General features: G+C 39.9%; 1 protein-coding gene across 1 annotated transcript; it reads right to left on the bottom strand.

Annotated features, from left to right (window-relative positions):
* Nucleotides 1–18067, bottom strand: txnrd2.2 (thioredoxin reductase 2, tandem duplicate 2). The gene is made up of 17 exons (XM_037258822.1): nt 17959–18067; nt 17528–17593; nt 17382–17438; nt 17155–17299; nt 16649–16723; nt 15910–15988; nt 15598–15660; nt 14408–14478; nt 11793–11812; nt 11278–11369; nt 11031–11205; nt 7136–7272; nt 5390–5485; nt 5057–5149; nt 2351–2422; nt 2094–2191; nt 1–2014 (listed from the first exon to the last, which is right to left on the bottom strand). The coding sequence occupies exons 1-17, from the start codon at nt 18032–18034 to the stop codon at nt 1891–1893; spliced, it is 1539 nt and encodes a 512-aa protein (XP_037114717.1). The 5' UTR covers nt 18035–18067; the 3' UTR covers nt 1–1890.
* Nucleotides 18068–18630: the final 563 nt, after the last annotated feature.

The following is an 18630-nucleotide window of genomic DNA, read 5'->3' as shown; positions in this document are numbered from 1 at the left end:
TGAGCTGTTGAAATATTTTATTTGTTCATGGAATATGATAATTATACAATAATTTAGACAAAGGCACACTGTATGTACATGCATGTACTATGTACACGTATAATCAGTGGACATCCCAACCTTAATATAACCACTATGCATGCCAGTGTTATTACTTTACATATACATTTCATAACACAAAGTCTTCATGGAAAATGAGATTTCTCTTTTCTTTTTACAACGTTTGAAGTTGAAGTTGGCAACCAGGAGACATCAGCCCAGCATTCCCCAGTTTTGGGTTTTAGTGCAGGTCATCATTAGCTGGTTACCTGAAATGTTGAACCCTGATCCGCCGTGTTGCTAAGCACAGGAACATAGACTCAATTATCAGCTCGGTGTTGCGGTCATATGGTACCCCCCTTCATCCAAAACCGACTCGCGGCACCATAGCACGTGAGCCCTCTGTCCTCAGAGTGATAGAGTCAAGCTGTTCCTGCTGAGCGGAGGTCAGGGTTCTTCTGTCAGCACTCGGGCCCTGAACAGAGCACACAGGAATCCCCCCCCCTCCCCATCCTTCCCCAACCCAGCTGAAACTCAGCTCATTCTCTCCCAGGCCAGGTCCAAATAAACCTGGTAGCCTGCTCTCTCTTTTTCCATCGCCAGGCACGCTGTCACTCCCCTCATCGGAATCATTAATCAGAGCGGGCAGATTAAAAATAAACTAACACCCACCATTTCAGCCCCCAAATTTGTGTAGCAACCCAGTTTGGGCACTCCTCCCCTTCTGCTCAATAAGCCACAATGAGAAATTCCAGTTTAGTCAGCAGGTTAAACATGCGGGCACTTTGGCAAACTCTTTTATCTGCTATTACGGCTATTGATATAAACAACTTAGCTTATCTCAGAAGGTGATGACTACTGAGCGTGAACCTTCCATCCATGTAAATACGCGAGATAAACCTTAGCGGTTGGAGCACCAATCAATCCAGTCTACTCTCCAACTTCAACAAAACGCATATCACTTGTGGGGGATTAAGGGAATTAAACCAACAAGACAAATGTAGTAGAGTTTAGGTTTTATCTGGTGACAACTTTATCCTTTCTTTTCCACTCTGGATGAAAATTAGCAGGCAATAGTGCCACCTTTGGGTAACAATGAGTAAGACAGCACTTGCGGAGCTGCTCAAGCAGTGGTGCCCACAGAGTGCTGCTGCATGCTCTCAGCCTGCAGATGTTTACCGTTCTGCGGTATTGTTTTATGTCGCGTCAGAGAGTTTGGTATGATAAGGAGAGGCTTCTAAACCGTACGAGAGGCCCATCTCTCTGGGCAAGTCTTTCCAGGATGCCTGACCAACTGACCAGCGACTCTTTGTGGGAAATGGGGCGGTGTCGCTGCGGCGACGGGCCAGGGGCCATCCATCAGTGTCATAGAGGGAGGAGTGTAGGGGGGGGGGGGCGTTTTGGTATGTGTCACCTTAAAGACTAATGGACAGGAAGTACAGCCACAGTAACAACAATATTTGGAGAATATATTTTAAGAAAAATGTGCGAACCTGCTCTGTGTTTCTTGCATAATTTCAACGACACCCTGAGAACGGGGTTTAATCCTGATTTATGAGTCTTTCCTTCAAACGTCTCTCTGCGGCCGAGGCTTTTGCAAATCTGATTTAGAAACTTTGCACCATGAGAATATACTGATTCAACTGGCAACAATACATTATAATGGTGAGCTTTAAAAAAAAGTATTCCCTGTAATATACACTTGACTACCAACAGTTAGTGACTGGCATACCATAAACTACAATTAGATGGATGAGTAGGAAAGAGCAGGCTGAACCAGAATTATAATTTGGACACAACTAACCTATTTCTAGCCTGTGTGCTCAGTGTTCAGAGACCGGGGCTTTAACCTCAGCAACCGGTGACTGTGGCATCCAGTCCAGAACGTTTGGTGATGTTGATCTTGGTTAGCTCCTCGGCGCAGGTCGGGTGGATCCCAACTGTCCCCGACAGGTGCGAATATGTGGCACCACACCTGCGAAACATACACATTGTCACTTTATTAATTTACATCAGATGTCATATTCTACAAATAAAAGCATTTAGTGACTCACTGGAGGCCCATGGCAAAGCCCTGCGTGACTTCTCCTGCATTTGGACCAGTGAAGTGCAGACCCAAGATCTTCTGGTCACCATGCCGCTCGCATACCACCTGAGATGACAGAACTTGCGATGTTAGTGGTTGTTTTGCCAACAAGCCATTACGATTTGGATGGAGCTCTCTTGAAGCTTCCTTGAAGTTGTGCTTCTGTAAGCCGAGCTGAGGGCGAGCATTCTCCTTTCCAAAGCAATTTATGTATTTTAAGCCTACCTTCAAGTAACACTGGGTAGCATCACGCTCTGCCACAGTGAATTCCAGAGGCTTGTAGAAGGCATGGTAAACCTGCAGAGAGGCATAAAAAAGACAATTTGAAGGACCAAATGTCTCATCGTTAAAATGCTGCGCTTGCGGAATTTGTGTTGTCATATTAAGATAAATTTTAGGGGGCATCTGTGACACTGCCAATCCTATGCAGGGTGTCAGGAATAGTAACTAATTGTCAGACAGCTGTAAAACACAATGAGGTCAAGGGTTTGTAAATTTGTTATTAACCTATTGTACACGATTAGACTATTAACAAACAATATACCAACTTTCGATCAAGGGCTCTTAAAATAAAATGTCATGTATTTAAACCCATGGCTTATGTGATGTTATAAAAAAAAAAAAACTTTTACAGCCCATTTGCACACCCTGGAGTAGAATCATTGTTGGACAGTGTATGTGAGGACAGTCAGAATTGCAGATGAAAATTTACCAGTGCATAAAATTTAAAAAACAAAATAAAGCATAGCCATGTAAGATGTGATGTGGGATGCCATTACTGCATCATGCCACCTTTTCTCTTGTCATGTAACAACAAATCACTATCTTTGTTATATAGTCATGCTTTTGTTTCCCTTACTAGTCAAGGAGAAAAAAAACCCTGCGATGACGATCTCATCTTGTGTAAATATTATCTCTTGTGTGTAAGTAAAGCAAGAAAACTGTATTGCAACAAAAAGATTTAACATTGCGTTGGTACACAAATTCATCTCAACATGGTGATGTTAATATTGAAAAGAGAAGCACAACTAGGAAAACAAATCCCGGTTGCTCATTACATTGACAGATTTCAAACCGAGGACTGACAATGTGTGTTTAATGCGTTTAATTCAATGGGCGAGCGTGCCAACACAAGTTTGAAGGAGCATGCAGCTGTAGAGGGGGGCCAGCGCAGCAGCTCCTCCTAAGATCTAAGCATGCCTGTCATCACCACGCACACACCTCAATCAGGCCTCCTGCTCGCCTGTCACTCATTGCCAAGAGCCCCACCTTAGCGGCTAAACCATTTATCCACGCTGTTGTGCAGGTGTCGGCCGGCATCTGGCAACCTGCTCACGTACGCGAGTACAGAAAACACACACTTGTTTGTTTTAGTACTGCTTGTGTTTTTAGGAGTTACGGGACATTCTCGCTCTGCCTTTTTTTTTTTTTCCATCTTGGATGGAGGAAGCCGAAACTGACAATCCTGGCAAGTGTTGCTTGTGCACGGATGACGGATTTTTAGACAACCCCCCAAACCCTAATCAAATGTACAGTATAAAAGACAATGTGAACAACAAAGACCGACAACAATATGAAGACCTCCATGTTATTATGTAAAGGAAGAAGTGGAAAAACAAAACAAAAACATTTAACTTTCATGTTTTCAAGCGTCGCATTGCTTAATTTCTCCTATGTTGGGAAGGGACTGAAATTTGATCAAGCTCTGACTCATGTGTTAAGTAGTTTGCCAAGTAAGATAATATTGCATGCTATTACGTTACACTTCTCATGCCAAAGAATTGGAGAAGAAAATAGAAAAATAGATTTTTTCCCCCCACTTGCGCAAAGACTTTGATCATAATGAGTATAGCACCTTTGGTATATTCAAGCTCAAATAATTTTGGGCCAGACTTTTGGCCTATCCCTGTTGCAAATACACTAAATAGAGTCAAGCCCAACTTGACTGTACATCTTAGACACACTCACATTGTATGACATTAAATTTAAAAGGTCATAAACAAATCGATCCAACAACAATAGTAGCAACAGTGAAAAACAAAACAAATTAACAGTCCACATTTGTAAAACATAGTGAAACTCAAACCTCCAACTTTCCGTACCCGATGCAAAATACAGGCAGACTGAGCAAATGGTGCACCTTATCATTAAAGGAATAAACGATATACATCAGATATAAAAAAAAAGAAAGTCTTCACACCCCTGCTCAAATGCTAGGTTTTTGTGATATATAATTTAAAATATTTCTCTGAAATTCATGTGACTTATAAGTTGTACCATTGGGAAAAAATATATATTTTTGAGAGGGGAAGAGAAAAAAAAAAAAAAAAAAAACAACTGACAATGTGGTGGTGTGATGTGGCTGTCATCATCAAGTGGAGACATGGCACACAGTCACTTTATCAACAAGTGAACAACTTTCCAAAATTGATGAAAAGCCGTGAAGAAAATTGCTTGGGGAGGCAGCCAAGAGCTATAAAGTACAATGAAGGCCACAATTCATCACCAAAAGAACACCATGCCTACAGTATGGATGATTTTAGCTGGAATTGGAGCATTAGTTAAGGTAAAGGGAATTCTGACAAGAATGATCTTAAAAGTGAACACAGACACATCCCCAGTTTAAAGATGGTGTGCACACTCGTGCAAATAAATTAATTCAGCCGTTCTTTATTTTTAGTTCCCCTCTAAAAACATTTTTATTTTTTTTATTTTTACTGGAGTTGCACATTTTATAAGTCTAGAGATGGTGCTTTTTTTTTTTTGTATAATTCTGAATTGAAGTTTGCTTGTTTTTTAACTTCTGGCAATACACCATTTAGATTACTTTTTACCATTTCAAGTAATTCACTGACTGGACTTTAAGTGCTTTGCTTGCAATTGTAACCAAAAATACATTGGGTCATTTCAAGTCTCCTATTCTGCTCTTACCTCTATGTTGTCTTTGCCATGCTTGATTTCAGCCTCCTCCTCAGATAGGCCCACACAGCCATATTCAAGAGGGGTGAACACAGTAGTTGGCACCTACAAGAAAAGAAAGGGGGATTTTATTCATTATTTCTCTCTACCAGTACAAAGATTAATAGCAATCGAGATAGACTTTGCTGTGCATTTCTAGTTTAGTTGAAAGTACAATGTGACAACTAAACAAGACAGTATCAATCAAAAACAATCCTAACTTTGTCAATGCAGAATTTTCACTTTTGTGCTTGATATTATTATACACTACAGTATTAAATGGAGAAGAGGTGATAGATGTCTCACATTATCATAGTCCATGAGGTCTGAGCCGTGGCCAGCTAGTCTGCGGGCGAGGAGTTTTCCTGCTTTAATAGCTGTGGGTGTTAATTCAGGACGACCCTGAAACAGAAGACCGCCTCGCTTATTTCGGTGTACCTGTAAACGTCCCATTGTAAATTGTCGTCGCATACAAATTTCACTTCTCCAAGGTTAATGGCGTATTGTTCTGAACGTGAGCCAAAGCAAATAAAAATACAGACATGGATACACAGACAGACACACATCTGACTAGTGCAGGAAATAGTAGGGCTGCGGGGCAATTTTAAAGGCATGACTTAGACCTGTTAAATTTCCACTACACATCCTGTTGTCATAAACATCTTCTGCACTCTCTGCAAATGTCTCTGATGTGCAACCGTTTACATACCAAATAGCTTTTGTCATTTTAATGCATTTCTTGGCACTTCATTTGGCAATGAGAAGAAAAGAAAACAAGAAATGCAGTGGACAACTAGAGCAAGATATCAAACTTTCTGCTTAAAAAAGAAAACAAGCCTCCTTCTGTGTTGACAAGATGACAGACAGATTGGCGTGAAGCACAACTCATCAAAGCAAGCTGTCTGTCAAAGGAGACTATGAGTGTGTGTGCGTGTCATCATGAGTCCTGGGAGACAGGAAGGAAGCGCACAGCTGTTTGTGTTGGGGAAAAAGAAAAAGGCCACACCGACATTACAGCAGCTACAACTAACCAGTATTTACATGGTCCAGCTTGAAAACAGTGTAGCAGCAGTATACCGTAATTTTCGGACTATAAGTCGCACCGGAGTATAAGTCGCACCAGCCATAAAATGCCCAAAATAGTGAAAAAACCCCATATATATGTATATAAATCGCTCCTGAGTATAAGTCGCCCCCCACCCAAACTATGAAAAAAAAACGCGACTTATAGTCCGAAAATTACGGTACATGCTTTTAAAGAGGCCCACAGTGAGAAATTAAAGGTTGAATAGAATCCACACAAATTTACAGTTTCGGGGCCAATCTATCATGTTGTCACATTTATTTATTATTTTATTATTTGAATTGTGTTGTTTGTTTTCTCTTGTCCTCTTGCAGTCATATTTTAATGCAGGAAAAATAGACAATGCAATCTGTGATTTTTGGTTGGTTTTGGCAGCTTTTATGGATTATACTGATAATAATCCTGATAATAAGCAGTGAGGTTCAAGAAACTCGCAATGTGAGTCACAGTCAAAACTTGGCCTCAATTGTAAATTCTCTTATATTCATATTTCAAGAAAATCTTTGTGCTCATGCCTTGTTCTGTAGGGGAATGGATTAATAAATTCAACGTCAAACAGCACAATTAACTTTATAAGCGATGCTGCACTTATTTTTGAACTTTAAGCAAAGTTGTGTAAAAGATTGACATTTCAATTACGTATATATATTTGATAAAAGAATAGGGAGCTATTTATTTGTTAACATTTTCGTTGAACTTTATGAGAGGTGCTGCTGACCCTTGGAACTCACTGCACTTTTTGTTTTTGAACTTTTGCACTTTTTGGTCCAATTTTAAAATAAACACGTCATTTGTTTAAAGTAAAAGAAACTTTCAAGAAAGAAAGTGAAAACTGAAAAGCTGCTGTTTAATACCTATATGCCCTTTTGGCATTCAACTGAATTTAAGTGTTGGATTTGCATTTAAAAATGATGGTAGTTTTTTTTTTTTTTTTTTAAAGGGGCAGAGGATTTGGTGGGAATGCATACCTGGCCTATGTCCCCAAAAGCATAGATGTTTGGCACAGAGGTAGATTCATCCACACCAACAATGATCTTCCCAGTCTTCTTGTTGAGTTGTACACCAAGCTTGTTGAGACCCAGAGCTTTTGTTTCTGGAGCTCTACCTGCAGTAAACATAAAGACATCATTAGAAATTGTGCTGAGTGATCAAGAAACACTGCTGACATGTCTGCTTGGAGGCAAACATCATTACAGTATAGCAAACGTGTCACCGCACGTACTCCCGTTACGTATTGCAATGGCTATAATCTATTTGGATTGTATTAAATGAAAAAATATATATAAACAGAAGTTATAATGTAAAAAATGTGCATAATAATAAAAAATCAAAATGATAAAGACAGGTCAATCAGAAATCAAGGATGTGATGTGTGACGTTCCGAGGGGACCGGCGACTGATGCAGTCAACACTGAATCTCCATGGTGATGGCGAATTGACCACATAGTCCCCACCCTCCTCCTCAACGTAGTTCCTCAAAACTAGTCAAGGCAGCATAATAAACACCCAAGTCTGAGGTACACATGTAGATGCTATCGGAAAGCAAAAATAACAAACCCCCGAGATCCTTTTCCTGGCTGGAGCCAAAGAACAACGTTCTCCCCCAGACTGGGGAACAACAGGGACCTGTCTACTCCACAACATGGGTGGTTGAAGAAGAAGAAAAAAAAAAAAGGGGGTGAAGGCAGTAAGACAGTTCTTCCCCCAAATATGTAACTTCCAATTTTACAGACTACTTCAAATATACAGTGCTGGAAAAGTTGATTTGATAACATATCCAGTATTCTCATTAAAGTAACTTGTTTGTACCCTCGTAAGGTCTTGAATCCACCAGATTATAATGTACTAGAGCAAAATTATCGACATTTTACTTGTATTCATTCGGGAAAATGCTAAAAAAAAAAACATTAGAAAATTGCCAAGTTAAGTCTATTCCCTTCCATATTGGGGCTTCCTGTCTGTAGCTCCACTTTTAGAGTGACCACATTGTATGCCAAGGACACAACATTGATAAGAGACTTAGTTGGATGGAGTACATGCAGACACACGTTGAACAATGCCTGTTGTGACATTCTAAGGAAGCTTCCAGATGGCTAGGCTAATTAGCAACAATAAACCTTCATCAGTCAAAAAAATGAACACTTATCTGATCAATTAAATGAACAAAGACAAATGGGAAGTATGGCATTGTTTTTCTTGGGGCCAGCAGATTATACAGGATGCTAAAAACAAACTTCGATGTTCAAGCCAAAAAAGATTTTAACATGCAGATCAATTAAGACCCGACTGACTGGCAAGATAATGGACTGCAAATAATGCACAAAACTGCTATCGTGTGTATGTTTAAACATTTTGTTTGAGAAAAGGATAGGGAGCTCTCGTTTTCTTTTTCAAGTGCACAAAGACATTGCTCAAAGCAGCAAAACAAACATTAAAGCGAACAAGATGGCTAGAATATGTGGCATAATTTTAGTTTGCAGCAAATTTGTTCAAGCACAGCACACAACTCAGTAGCTGCACGAGTTTCTGAAGTTTCCCAATGCATTTCAAAGGACGTAACTACCATGAGGATCTTTGCTATTTGTGGTCCAACATGTAATTTGTCTATAATTCAAATGGCATTTTTGTCATCAATCTGGGTAGGAAGCGTCTAGTCCAATATGGCCCCCTAGTCGGGCAGATAAAAAAATGTGACCCACTCATTATTGAAGTTGCCCATCCCTGACACAGGGTTTTTCTTTGAATAATATTCCAGAGTACTGTGGTGTGCACTGAGGCGGAAAAGCCAATTCCAATGTCTGCTTGTCCACAGGAAGTGGAAATGTTCTGTTTCCTGGTGTATTGCACCTGGACAAGGGAGCGGCCATGTATGCAGGAAGGAACAGGGGAAAGGTGGAGGGATGCATGGCTGGGAGATAGGATGTTAGACAGTGGTGATACAGTCCCTCGGACCCCTCGGGCCTTTAATCACCCCAAAGAGGCCTGAAACCTGCCTGGCCTCTATAGTGTAAGGTCGCAGTAAACGGAAGTGGCCTCACACTCATAAGTCCTACATGCAGGGATCAAAGGGCCTAAGCTCTGCTCTGTTTTCTCACTGAATTGGAAGAAAAAAAAAAAAAAGCATGAATCCAGCAGTTCACCGTGTACATTAAAATAACAAGTGTTGCGACACCTGGTTATTACAGAAAATTAAAATAGAAGGAAATACGGGATTTAGTCTCTCCCTTACAGTTGTAACAGTGTCAGCTCTTCCGGGAAGAGTTACTTTAAAATGTTGGAATATTTGATAATTTTGTGCCTTGGGTGGGGAGTCGTTGGGGATGGATGGTCCATCACCACACCGTCTCCAGCTTCTTCCACAATGGCAGGTGATGAGCCTAACAACTCTGCCATAGCTGCCCTGTTATTTAACCCCAAGTGTGCATCTTCAATTTGGAGAATAAGATAAAATACTGTAATACTTTATTTGTCCTACATGAGGAAATTATTTGGCAGAGCCTTCATCTTCATTCTGCAATCACTGCCAGCATTTGATAAAGGTGCTTTGTGTATGTATTTTGCATTGCATGTGCTTTCCTATTTAATAGTAAGATCCAGTTCATGATGATTATCACATTTTTCAACTTGGTCATCACCGGCACTTTGGAAATTACATCACAAGAAAAGTCCAACAAAAGAAAAAAAACAAACTGAAATCTTTACTTAATAATAGGCAGCAATACGTCCAAGTTGCCCAAAAAAACACACAAGATTCTAAAATACATAGAAGCTTATTGCACTCGGGGACACTTAAGGTGTCTGCTTGACTGTTTTATTGGGCCGTAAGCAGTCTAGCACTTGGCTGCGTTTAAACGAGTCAAAAGTAGAAAGGAAATATAAAGGTCACCGCAGCTCACCCATGTGACGATACAAACTGTTTCCAGAATTCAATGCAAATAAGGCCCACGCCGGCGGTCTCACGCCGAGATGATGTGGGAATTTGGCCACAAAAGGAAATGGCAAACGTCACTGCGACTGCAGGGTCACATCCTTGTTACTGTCACACGCATATGGGCAAAGCACTCTCTCATCGCCACATAAAAAAATACTCATGAGATAATAAAGAGAGACCTTGAAAAGGTTAGTCATGAGATATTTGGATGATTTAAAGGCTTTCCACAACGCTACAGTGGGCCTCATGTCATCTGTGCTGGGTTAATCTTTAGGTTGATAGGGTAGAAAATGTGAACTGACACATGATACAAAAGATATAAGCAGAGTTAAATGGCTGCTAGTGCTAGTGCGTAAATGTCCACAGGCAGGGATGGCAGAGACAGATGCGGGTTTGGTTTCCGCTGGGTTGGCACAGACAGGATGATCCGGGAAAAGCAGAACAAAGAGGGGAATACAGTGACCCTGTGCCTTGGTGCATCCTGCCCCTCTCCAACCGGAGAGCCAATGAGCTATTGCTGGGTGATTAACGCTTCCCCTGGCTATTCCATCACTCAGACTTTATGACTTTGTTTTCAGCTTTGATTCCACTGTCATTTGCTGACACTGCACTCGATTGAGAATGACAATGAACTTGGATTATGGCTGCGAGAGGGGCACTCTTTTTGACAGATTCGCCAGTATATCACAGGAAAACAATAGGTTGCTGATAGTGTAGGTCAAATAATGGCACAAAACATCTTTTTCTCCTTTGTGTTTCTAAATGCATTATTCGATTAATTTGTGTAAATTGTCCTTATTCCATCGGCAATTGGTTTGTTGTTATAAGGCAGCACGATTTATGAGAATTGACACGATTGAATACAGTTTAATCCCCTGCTGCAAAACAATGTATGAGCTATTCCACAAACTCGCATGCGATAACGTACTCACCAACTGCCCATAACACAGTGTCGTAGGTATCATTGTGTTCGTTGCCTGTCCGAGCATCAGTCCAGGTCACTTTCAGGGCTCCTGATGGAAGTTTGTCCACTCTCTTGGGGACACACTTCTGTACAAATTTGGTTCCATAAGATTCCATGTAGTCTGTCACCAAGGCTGCCATTTGCTGTGAAAGGCAAAAAAGATGGAATGATGAAAACACAAATTCCCATCATGACATTAGTCTATTCCAAAATACCTGATCAAACCCCCGGAGGGCGATGCTGCGCACCATCACCGTCGCGTCCAAGCCAATGCCCGTAAGGAAGCCTGCACACTCCAGAGCTACATCTAAGCAGTAGGTTAGGGAATTGTTGCGTTTTTCATGCATGTTAAGTAATACCAGAAGTGGGGTCAAATCATACAGTTGGCCGCCTAAAGAACAAAAAAACAACACCAAACAACATAGGTTAGGTTGTAACAGTAGCAACCTAAATAGCACTCAGTGGTTCTCTGTATTTGGAAAAATGTCATTTTGTTTATTGTCCAGTAGTTTCACATATGGCAATCATATGTGTTTTACATTGTAAAAAAAAAATACTAAAAGGCTTTCCCATCTGGCACACTGACGTTAAAAACAAACACTTCAGGTTATTTATGCAACACTGCCCTGATGCCAAGAGGTACATTTAAGTTAAGTTTACAAATGCATAATTCCTTGCACTGACAAGCAGTGATTATTTACATGCAACTTTGGTTGGCAGGAAAGGATACAGCTCGCTCCAACCACAAGCCTGTGAACACAAATAAAAAGGACTATTTAGTGTAATAGAAAGACGTTGTAAGGTCATGTGTGTATGAGTCTTTCTTTACAGACTGTATATAAATATTTAACAGGTAGGTGTGTGCGTGAGTGTGTGTGCGTGCATGCATGCGTATGTTTTAGTGTACAGTTTTAGTCAAAAGTTTGGAAACACTATTTAACTCAGTGGTTTTCCTTTATTTAAGAATTTTAGATAATACTGCCAGCACGGTGTCACATCAGTTAGCATGTCTGCCTCTATGTTCAGAGGTGCAAGATTCGATTCCAGCTCTGGGCTTACTGTGTGAAGCTTGCACTGTTCACTGGTGTGTGTGGTCCAGGTAAATAACAGGTCTAATCCAACCCTAAGATCCATGGCAGTTAGGAGGTCTAATTGCTACCATTTAAAGTAATCCCTGTGGATGGGGAGCACCATGTTCAGAGCTCAGATCCACATACAAGTCTGCTGAGTGAAGCCCATCACCTGCTCTCACTTGTTTATACCAGAGTGCCTTCCTTAGGACTGCACAAACTTGGCAGTTCAGAGTGCCTGCAGCAAATCCCGTCCTTGTCCATGCTAAGATTAACCTCTAAAAGCCTCAATGTCTCACGTCAGAATAATGCCTAGACGCACTTATCACATATTGAGTGGTTTAAGATGAACAGGTAAAAAAGCTTACTCTTTGCTTACTCCTTGCCCTTTTGGGAGCTTAAGATCAGGGGATGCTTTGAGAATAATTGTCAATTTTTTGTCTATGTGAAACCCTTTGAGACTGCTTGTGATTTAGGGCTATACAAATAAACTTGACTTGACTCTTTATTATGGACATAGTTTCATCAATGAAGTGCAATTTCTCCTACCACTTAGTCTTTGGTGTAATTGTGCCCAAAACCTTTTACCGAAACAGCTTTTTCAAATGTCGGTCAATTGCACCAAACATAAATGGCAGATGATGACGGCGTCTTCTGTATTTAGGTCATCATTTATTTTATGCTGTATCATTAATGGTGAGTTTTGCAATTCATTAAAGACATTGTCAACATACTTTTCTGGTGTCCAGGTAAATATTCATTGCACATTAACAGTCTCACCGCCACGTGCTTGTGTTTTTCGCCTTGCCTTCAGGGTAAGGCAAGATATGTCACTCAGGTGTGTAATGTGCTCCAAGGCCCATTAGACACAGATCACTCACCTGGACCCCTCACTAACCCCCCCCCCCCCCCCCCCCTTCATACTATCTCCGCCTCCAGAAAGCGCCTGTCTGACCTCACCTGCACACATGACAGCTCTGCAGCAAAACATCCTCTTAGTAGTGTGTGTGTGTGTGGTGCTATAGCCTTCTGGAAGAAAATCAAGCTATCGCTTCCTCTTTCTGACCCGAGGGTGGTGGAGATCAAAGGTGCCATGAAATGACATCCTGATCTCAAAGTGGCATTTCTAAGTGGTTCATTTTGATATATGCATGAGGGTTTGCGAAACTTGAATACCCCAGTGCTAATTGCTTAAGACTGGTAACAGTGCGGGTATTCAATAACACATTCCACCGTAACTTTTACGTAGGTAATGGTAAAATATTTGTTGACTATGAAGCACATCAAAAAGGAAATAATGGATCTTGCTAAACGTTTCGCAACATATTAATCATATTTGTTTTGTTTTTCAGTGAGGCATTGCAAAAAAGCCCAAATCATAGAAAATTGTGTTATTTTCCAAATCCTTCTGCAATCGGCATCGAAATGTACTCGATGGTATCTGTCACCATGACGCAAACGAGCAGCGGGACCCAGGTACACCGCAACCACGAGTCACTGTCTGTGTGCTTTGCCAAGAGGAAACGTCTGAGATAGACCAATTAACCAGGTGATGACAGAAGCTAAATGGTTGGATTAAAGGGCTTGTTCGGTATAAGGCAGGATACCTGTAACTAATCTGAATTGCCAAGGTGAAGACAGTTTTACAGGAAGAGAGAAAAATGAGAAACAAGGAAAAAAACGTCACTGATGAATGACACTAGTACGTGACAACGGGATGTGCTGGCTCAGCGATTGAGCGTCAGTGCGTGCAGCAAGTTATCACGAATATGCTTGTTTTTGTCTTCAAGTTAAACATAGTTATAAAACATGGACAACATTGTTGGTTGCTCTTTGTTAATGGAAGAAAAACCCAGAGTGGTCACAGAATTTAACTGAATCTGACAAAAGTCATCATTAATCACATGTAAGGAAATCTATTATCAATTATGAAGTTATGAACAAAATTGGTAACAAAGGGTGACCTCAGCGGGGTCTACCCCTCACTGGAAACATATCTTACTGCCGGCAATGTGGACCAGACTGTGACATTGGTCAAACGAGACCCCGATATGAAATATGATATTTTAAAAGCCTTACATTACATACATTTTTTTTTATTGCAGAAGCTTACTCAGAGAAAATTGGATCAAGCTGCATTTGAATTAAAAGTTGGATTTTCCTTTTTTATTTTGGTGCTCTATTACTTATTTTTTTTTAAACTAAGATCATTAGAAGCTAAACATCTTAACCTGGGGTGCCAATATTTATGGAGGCTGCTGAAGTTGATGCTTACGTTTTTCTAGGTGACTCTTTCAGCCAGAATATGTCATCGCTGGTGATACCATGTTCCATTGCACCCGGAATCTGGAATAGAGTTATAGTTGTAAACAGATCCACCAACCAACTGAACAGGCTTACTCCCCTAAAGCTTTTCTTTAGTTCTTTTAAAATGAGACATATGTTTCCCCATCAATGGCACACTTTATCCAAATGTCTAAGAATTGAAAGTGTAGAAAAGTTGCGATCCAATTTTGCTGAAATGATCGGGTTTTGGGGGTCGTCTCTTCTGAAGCAAATAAGACAGCCCACCTCAAGCTTAGAGCAGTGAGACTAATACCACACTGCGTTTGTTATAATGATGACCTGCAACTTGGCGAGTAGCTACTTGTTCTCAAGCATGTTAGAGTCAGAAGAGGAAAGCCAGCCCCCAAAAACATGCAGCAGAGACATCGTGTCAAACACAAAACAAATACATCTTGTCACCATGTCGAAAAACTTGCTTAACAGTTAAGTACTACGTGCCAGCTATCTGACGCTTCTAATAATACTGTTAACGAATGCAAATGTGTGGCCAGACCCAAGCTTGATTTCCTACAGACCCGTTCAAGCAAGCAATGGCCTATGTAGAATCTGTCTGGAAAAATGATGTCGAACAAAAGATCTCAAAGAGGTGCAACAAAACCACAATACTTTTAGTGAGAATGTTTGGCCATTAGTTTGTGACCTCATACTGAAGCACAAGTTCTGCATCATGGATCAACGATCAACAACACAACAGTAAGTCAACAACTGAATGGCTTAAAAAAAGGGTTTAGAGTGGAGTAGTCAAAGTCCAGAATTCAATCTGATGTAAATGCTGTGGCATAGCCTTTAAAAGGTTATTAATGCCCGGAAAATAACTCCTCAGAAAATGCTTGTTGTTGCCACTGAGTGTGGTCTAACCGGTTATTAGGGGGCAACCACTTTTTCACACAGGGCCATGTACATTTGGATTTCTTTCTCCCTTAGAAATAAAATCTTCATTTAGAAATGCCATTTTGTGTTTATTTGTGTAATTACTGATCCACTGTTTGAATTTGTTAGATGATGGGGACATTTTAAATGTGACAAACCTCCACAAAAAGAAGAAATCTGGAAGACAGTTATTCATAGCACTCAATAACAATACTAACAAACTATAATAATTAATCAATTGATACCAACATTTGTGGGGATTTTGGGTCGGCCACCCGTAGCAATCACAATGTTCTTGGCAGTCAGGGTCATCTGCATCAGAGGGGATAAGGATGTGAAAGAAACAGTCACAGTCATATCCTTCAAAAAACAAGGAAATGTCAAATGAAGGCAAGTGGTCTATAAAACATTTGGCACTTAAACCATGAAGGGAAAAAATGTTAGTGTCATTGCTCCCAGTAGGAGTCAATATGATCTGCACTTCCACCACAGTTCCTAAAATGGTTCAGTAACTGGCTTTACGATATTAATTCATACATTTCTTAGAAATGGCCAGCCTACCTCTTTCCCAGCTTTTGGTACCGCTTTGACTGTATGTTCATCCACAAGGCTGCCTCTCATGTTTAGATACTTCACCTTTCTGCAAAACAAACAACCCCAACTGTGACGGAACTGTAGGTCCGTGTCATTCATTCTGCATCTTGATATGTATGAGAAGTTAAGCATATGCAATGCTGTACGCATTGTTCACACAAAATCAAAGACAAGTAGAACAATATAATGCAATGCAGAGAGAGGACCCACCTGATCAGCAATAATTCAAAAAGCCAGCAGTAGTTAGATAATACACAGTATTAGCAATGTAATATAATGATTGAAATAAAATGATTTGTAGTGTAAAGGGGCATCGATTGGGGTATGAAGGTCTTGCGGAACATTGCAATGATTATGGAGTGATTCTGTCATTAAATAAAGCATTTGCTATTTCAAAAGGAAAACAATACAATATATTTCTTATTCTTTAAATGCAAATGTAATTTCTCGACCCTGTGTTAAGCACAACACAGCAAAAATGAATTGATTCTTGAATTCGTGAAAAATGAATTGATGCTTTTAATCCAGAACTCGCCACCAAAGTGGACATTGCTGTGAGTGCTGGTATACAGCTGCTGTGGCTTGAGTTTGCTGGGTATAAGCGGTGGAAAAATAATCTAAAAAGGGCTGTGTGAAAGGAGCTAACATTATTGTAGATAAAAAAATAAAAAATTTTTTTTTTTATTTATCATTATGTGCCACTGACTTGTCCTGGAGCTGGACCCGGTGACCCCAATTCAAAGACCTGACGTGGTTTTGAACAGCCTCAGCCATGGTAATCCTGCAGCACACAAACATATATGTTAATTGTTATTGAAATAATGCATACTAGGTTTGCTGCAGCAGCATTTGACACCTGTGCACTAGATGGTGCTGTTTTTGTCATTCATGACCTTATTTGAAAAATATATCAATCAAGGTTGAATAAATTCATGGCAAATCGGTCATATTTCTTAGCACGTCCTACTCAGTTTTTTTTTTTTTTTTGTCTTAACTTTGACACAATTATTGAAAATTCCATTGTATAGCTTCCCCGGTTTTCCTCGCTTGACCCTGCATTAGCTCGCTACTCCCACTAAGGGTCGCACGCCACACCACTGGGAAACTCTGTTTGTGTATTACCACAAAAATGTCACTAGATGGCACTGTTAGATCCCTCGTGGGTTTGCTTATCAAACACCAACCATTATGAAACATCATTCCAGACCTTACCAGTCATGGGAGACTGGTCCCGAGATCTGCCACCCATACTTTTTAGCATCTTTGACTGCAGTTCCAAGGAGAGCTGCCTGGTGCATAAGTTTCTTTGGTATGCAGCCAACATTGACACATGTGCCACCAAGACCCCACTTGGTGCCTGTGTGCAGAAGTGTCACAAATCAATATCTCAGAAATGTTAAATGTTATGAGAAATGTGAGTAGTAGTAGGACGCATTCACCTTTCAAAGAGGGCTCCACATAATCCAGAACAGCAACTTTCTGTCCAAGTTGTGCAGCTGTTGGTAACAGCACACATGTTACATCCTTATTCGACAAAATGAATTGTGCGCAGCAAGTAGATGCATTTCTTCCTTTCAGAGCTCACCTTCTTTGGAGCAGGCAAGGCCCCCTGAGCCACCTCCAATAACGACCACATCATAGTCGTACTTTCCTGTGCGTTGCACAATCAGACAACTTACTTTGACAGCAAAACTTTCTACATATTATTTGATGAACATAATATAAACCATTCAAAGCACATAATGGCAGTAAAAGAACTAGGTAGAAGCGCTTAACGTGTGTTTTATTGTGTAACTAAACATATTTGCATTTCTGTTTAATATAGAACGAATTCACTTCACGCAGCCAAATGATCATCTAAAGAGTTTGTTTCGATATGTGTTCCCAATACAACACTGGTCAGTAAGGGGCTCTTAGGAGTCCTGTTACCACGCCGAAGATAATGAAATACCAATAAAGATGTTTTTAAACGCATTGCGTATGTACTCGCGTAGTCGCAACAAAATAAAATGTTACCTGTCAAGTTTCTGCACAAAATATGACACCAATTGATTCGTTTCCAACGGTGTCTACCTCTACAGAGCGCAGACATATTGTTATTATGAAAGGACCCCGATTTCTTCTGTGGTGTTCAAGGATTGCCTGATTTAAAACAAAAAACAAAAAACAAAAAAACAGTACACACGATATATATATACACTACCGTTCAAAGGTTTGGGGTCACAAAATTGTTTGGGTGACCCCAAACTTTTGAACGGTAGTGTAAATATTATTACAATAAAATATTATGAATTAAATATTATAAATAATATCTTATATTTGTATAAGATTATATATAATCTATGAATATAAGTATACATATATATTATAAGATTTTTTACACAGAAGATTATATATATAATCTATAAATAATTATCTAAATAAATATATACACTACCATATATATAAAATACCAATAAGGTCACTCACTCATTTTGAATTGTTTCGACCCTAGGTAGAGTAATTATTACTATTGCTATGGAATAGCCATTACTAGTAATTATTTGAAAATTCCAATATTTTATACACTACATCACCGATTAAACAGATCTTTTATTTTAAAACATGTAATAGTTTAATCATTTAGTATTACTATATTATTATATAATTATTTTCAATACTAACAATGCTAACTTACACACCTTAGTG

This window comes from Syngnathus acus, chromosome 9 (genome assembly GCF_901709675.1).
Source record: "Syngnathus acus chromosome 9, fSynAcu1.2, whole genome shotgun sequence".
In the NCBI taxonomy this organism is placed as follows: domain Eukaryota; kingdom Metazoa; phylum Chordata; class Actinopteri; order Syngnathiformes; family Syngnathidae; genus Syngnathus; species Syngnathus acus.
Note: the sequence above shows the minus strand (reverse complement) of the source record. Positions and strands in the feature narration are given on the sequence as shown.

What these genes read in the sequence shown, in the direction of transcription:
- txnrd2.2 (XM_037258822.1), bottom strand. Translation starts at nt 18,034, where the DNA reads ATGTCTGCGCTCTGTAGAGGTAGACACCGTTGGAAACGAATCAATTGG. An exon ending in CCTTGCCTGCTCCAAAGAAG is followed by an intron (nt 17,439 to 17,527) that starts GTGAGCTCTGAA and finishes TGTTACCAACAG; the next exon opens with CTGCACAACTTGGACAGAAA. An exon ending in ATGGCAAAGACAACATAGAG is followed by an intron (nt 2,423 to 5,056) that starts GTAAGAGCAGAA and finishes GCCTCTCTGCAG; the next exon opens with GTTTACCATGCCTTCTACAA.